The 4,002-nt window shown below is 38.6% G+C and overlaps 1 protein-coding gene across 1 annotated transcript; it reads right to left on the bottom strand.

Annotated features, from left to right (window-relative positions):
- Window positions 1-224: 224 nt before the first annotated feature.
- On the bottom strand, window positions 225-1,306 carry LOC147607701 (uncharacterized). The gene is made up of 4 exons (XM_086790517.1): window positions 1,291-1,306; window positions 988-1,095; window positions 808-875; window positions 225-702 (listed from the first exon to the last, which is right to left on the bottom strand). Exons 2-4 carry the CDS (start codon window positions 1,091-1,093, stop codon window positions 568-570), a joined length of 309 nt encoding a protein of 102 aa, XP_086646643.1. The 5' UTR covers window positions 1,094-1,095; window positions 1,291-1,306; the 3' UTR covers window positions 225-567.
- Between the last annotated feature and the right edge of the window lie 2,696 nt (window positions 1,307-4,002).

Genomic DNA, 4,002 nt, shown 5'->3' with positions numbered 1-4,002 from the left:
GTGGTATAATAATATGGTATGGAGGTCTCATACTTTTGATATTATTTTCCCACGTGTGGGAATGATCTGACGGCATATTGTTGGCTTGATGAGTTTGTTAATTGCATATTAGATTGTCTCTCCGTGTGCATTGATGCACCCTCTCTCTCTCTCTCTCTCTCTCACACACACACACACACACACACACAGGCACACGCACACGCTCGTGCTAGTACTCGTGTGGCCATGCTTAACTTCATATTTGTTTCCTTACTCATGCTGATAAACAAGGTTGGCACGTGGCCATAAAACCTCCAATTGTTGCCGACATAACAAAGAAATCAAAGAGCCTATATATGCAGTAATCCCACAGGGCTGTCATGCAAATATATTGAAGAATGAATGCAACAATCGCAATTCACATGCATTCCTCGTGCAGCTGAAATCAAAGCAACGGCGTAACTTGATCTTCCTATCTGGACAGCGCCTGCAATTATTAGTTTTTGAAGAGTCGTTGGAATATGGTGATGAGCCACGGATCAAATGCAGTGGGATATCACAAATCTCTTGCGATCTGCAAGCCCCCATCTAAGGCCAGCCATGATCATTGATCCTTCCGTTGATAGAAATGCGTTTCCCTTTGGTGCTGTGGCTCTTGTTGGGTCTGGGCTCTGCATAATCCACGAATGTGGCTAGCGTTCTGAAATGGCCGTGATCAGCAGCCTGCATTATGAAAATCATTCTACTAATTAGCAGCAGCTTGCGTTTGTTAATAAATAGTGTTACTGCACGAGCTTAGCACATGTAGTTAATCTCTGATCTCCTTACATGAGCATGGGGCTCCGCATGGACATGATGCTTCTGCACCACTGGCCGTGCACTACCAGCTTGCAGTCCTGATCATTAAAGGATCAAAGTTGGGTTAGCGAAAATAATCAGAGATTATTGGTCCTGTCTGTCAGCTTGGACCCAAGAGAAAAAAAAACAAGGCGAACATTTCTGGATGACCTGATTGAAGTGATCTCGCGTTTCCAATGAGGACAATGTGAGTTTGCAGGAGGAGTATGACCATGACAAGCACTAAGTGAAGAGCAGGGATGGGAAGGCGCGCCATAACTGTGTGTGTGTGTGTGTGTGTGTGAGAGAGAGAGAGAGAGAGAGAGAGAGAGAGAGAGAGAGAGAGACATGCAAAACCCACAATCAGAGCTCCCACTTAAAAGCAAACCCAAAGACCCCCTAGGTAATTAAAATATGCATTATCTAAACATTAATTTACTGTGCACTACTGTATATGAGATACATAGCTTTTACATGCGGTGGTGCTGGGGGCTTTGACTGTTGCTTTACTTTCGTCTCACTTTGATAAAACGCAAGGAGCTGCTGACAAGCTTGTCTTCCTGGAGAGAAGCTCCCTCCTCTTACCTTTCACTCTTTTGTAAAAGAAGACAAGGAGCTAGTGGACTACAGCGTGCTCATTACCACTTTCCAGCCAGCATCTACACCGCCCCCATGACTATTTCGCCAAACCCTATATATTCTTGTGATTTCAATAGGGGGCAGCATGAGGAGTTGCTTCAATTTTTTTCATTGCATGTATTATTACCTTGCATAGTGCCCACTATAAGAAAATCCTTTTACAATAATTTGTTTGCACCAAGTGAACCATAAAAGTTTTTTTTAATTTACTTATTTTTGGAAAGTCGGTGCTTCATTTGTATTTTATTGCAATATGTTTTACTATCTTTAATAATGCAAAGGACAAGAAGGAATTGAGAAAACAATTAAAAGAATTAGAGATAGGACTCCCCACTAGGTGCCTCATTTATACTCCTTTTCTTGTAATAGTGTCTTTAATAATGCAAAGGAGAATAAATATTTAAGAAAATCCTTTTTAAATAATTTCTATCAAGTGAATTATAAAAGAAATGGAGAGGAGATGTGCCATCACTTGTACTTGATTGCATGTTTGAGTATCTTCAATAGTTCAAAGGAGAAGAAATAATTAAGAAAATCCATTAAAAATAACTTGCATCAAGTGAAAACCAAAAAAGAAATGGAGAGACTGGTCCATTGCTGCATCGCCCACTAACATTCTTGTTCGTTTTACAACCCACTTAGCTCTTGTCTCTTATCTCAAGAGCATGTGTATGAATGAGGTTTTGTCCCCCACCCAGCATAATTTTAAGCCTTGGAATAATAGGTTCTATATTTCACTTGTGGCACATCATATGTGCCCAAAACAAACCTATATATAACGTCATCACTTAAAAGCTTGTCTTTACCCTCTCTTCGATTTTATGTGTAAATCATGTTTCTTACATAATGGGTATACCATGGAAAGTCATGTTTCTCACCTACAAGTATACCATGCAAATAAGTCATGTTTCTTACATAATAGTTATACCATGTAAAATCATCAAAGCGAATTGGTGTTTAGTCAACTTTGGCCTCTTTCTCTTGAGTGAGGATAGACATCAGATGAGGTTAGCATTTCTTATTTGTTGATGATGGTTCTACCCACATGAAGTGGGGCTAGCCATAAATTTTAGCAAAATGACGGGGGTACGATCAATGAGCAACATTTCCAGGGGGGTTCAAACCTTAGACCTCCTCTCAAGCCCCCCACTTTAGGCGCGCCATATGTTGATAGAATCATTTTCATATTACTTAAAACATTATTCAAGTCTTTTTCTAAATCTATGATGAAAAGTATAGATAGATAGATAGAGAGAGAGAGAGAAAGAGGAGCTATATATATATATTTTACACACACACACACACACACACACACACAATATTAGATAGATAGATAGATAGATAGAGAGAGAGAGAGAGAGAGAGAGAGAGAGAGAGAGAGAGAGAGAGAGAGAGAGAGAGAGAGAGAGAGCTATATATATATATATATAATATTATATATATATATAGAGAGAGAGAGAGAGAGAGAGAGAGAGATGGGAAGGATGAGGAGGGTGTGGAGGGGAGGGGGAATGTCTCAAGGTGACAATCATTCTGAGCTAAAGAAATCCATGTAAAATAAGTGTATCAATAATGCAAATTGATTACTCATTTTTGCTTTATTAAAAGGAAATAAAAAGTGATTCAATAATACAAATCAATCACTCCTTTTTTCTAAAGAAAAGAAAAAGATCTTTAAATTAATATCTCAAAGACATGTGGACACTTTGAATTATGAATATTTATTTTAAGAGAACCACTTAAGTTTGTGATTCACATAAAACATGCCTAAGTTGTGTGATTACAACTTGAGAAACGAAAACAGCCATTCAATAGCTGTAGATCAATAAGCTCCACCACTGATTGCACTAAACACTCTTGTAGCAAAAAAAGAACAGTAGCTTTATTTTATTGCAAAGGTTTACAATGTTATTCAGGGACACAAGTGTGTTCTTCTCAGTGGAAATCCATGTCTTCATCTCTCAAACTACTTCAGCATCAATTACAACGTCTGGCACATTTGGGCAGAGAGAAACTTGACTTAACTAGAATGGAAGCTACAAAATGAGAAACCATTCAAACTCCATATGCAACAAAGCTTCTACCACAAGTGCAAAGTCGATATCGGTTACCCATGGCTCAAGTACAAGTGACAAATATCTCATCATTTTCCCCACATGTGTGTGTAAAGTTATTATCCCCTTTCCCCAATTCTGAATGGCATGCACTTTCCACAACCATGTCCTCCCTAGAATGAGAGGATAGGCTCCCAATCTTTCTAGCCTGACATGACAATTGATTTTACAATGCACATTGAAAACTTACACATCTATATTAGTTCCTAACATTTTACTTTACTAATGATTTACCAGTCTAATCCTAAAACTAGATTGAGAAGAAATCTTTAAACCAAGTTTTTCCATACAAGATTGGGTGATCACACACACAAATTTGAGCTCCCCCATCAATATAGGCTTCTCCCAACCCTAATCCTTGATGCTAAGCTTCAACAGAGATGGAAATATATCAGGCAGCTCTTCTACAAACATTACTCCCTTTAATGGTTCT

Source organism: Cibotium barometz, chromosome 55, assembly GCF_041138505.1.
Source record: "Cibotium barometz isolate CiBa-2024 chromosome 55, ASM4113850v1, whole genome shotgun sequence".
NCBI lineage: Eukaryota > Viridiplantae > Streptophyta > Polypodiopsida > Cyatheales > Cibotiaceae > Cibotium > Cibotium barometz.
The sequence above is the reverse complement of the archived record's forward strand: the minus strand, read 5'-3'. Positions and strand labels throughout refer to the sequence as shown.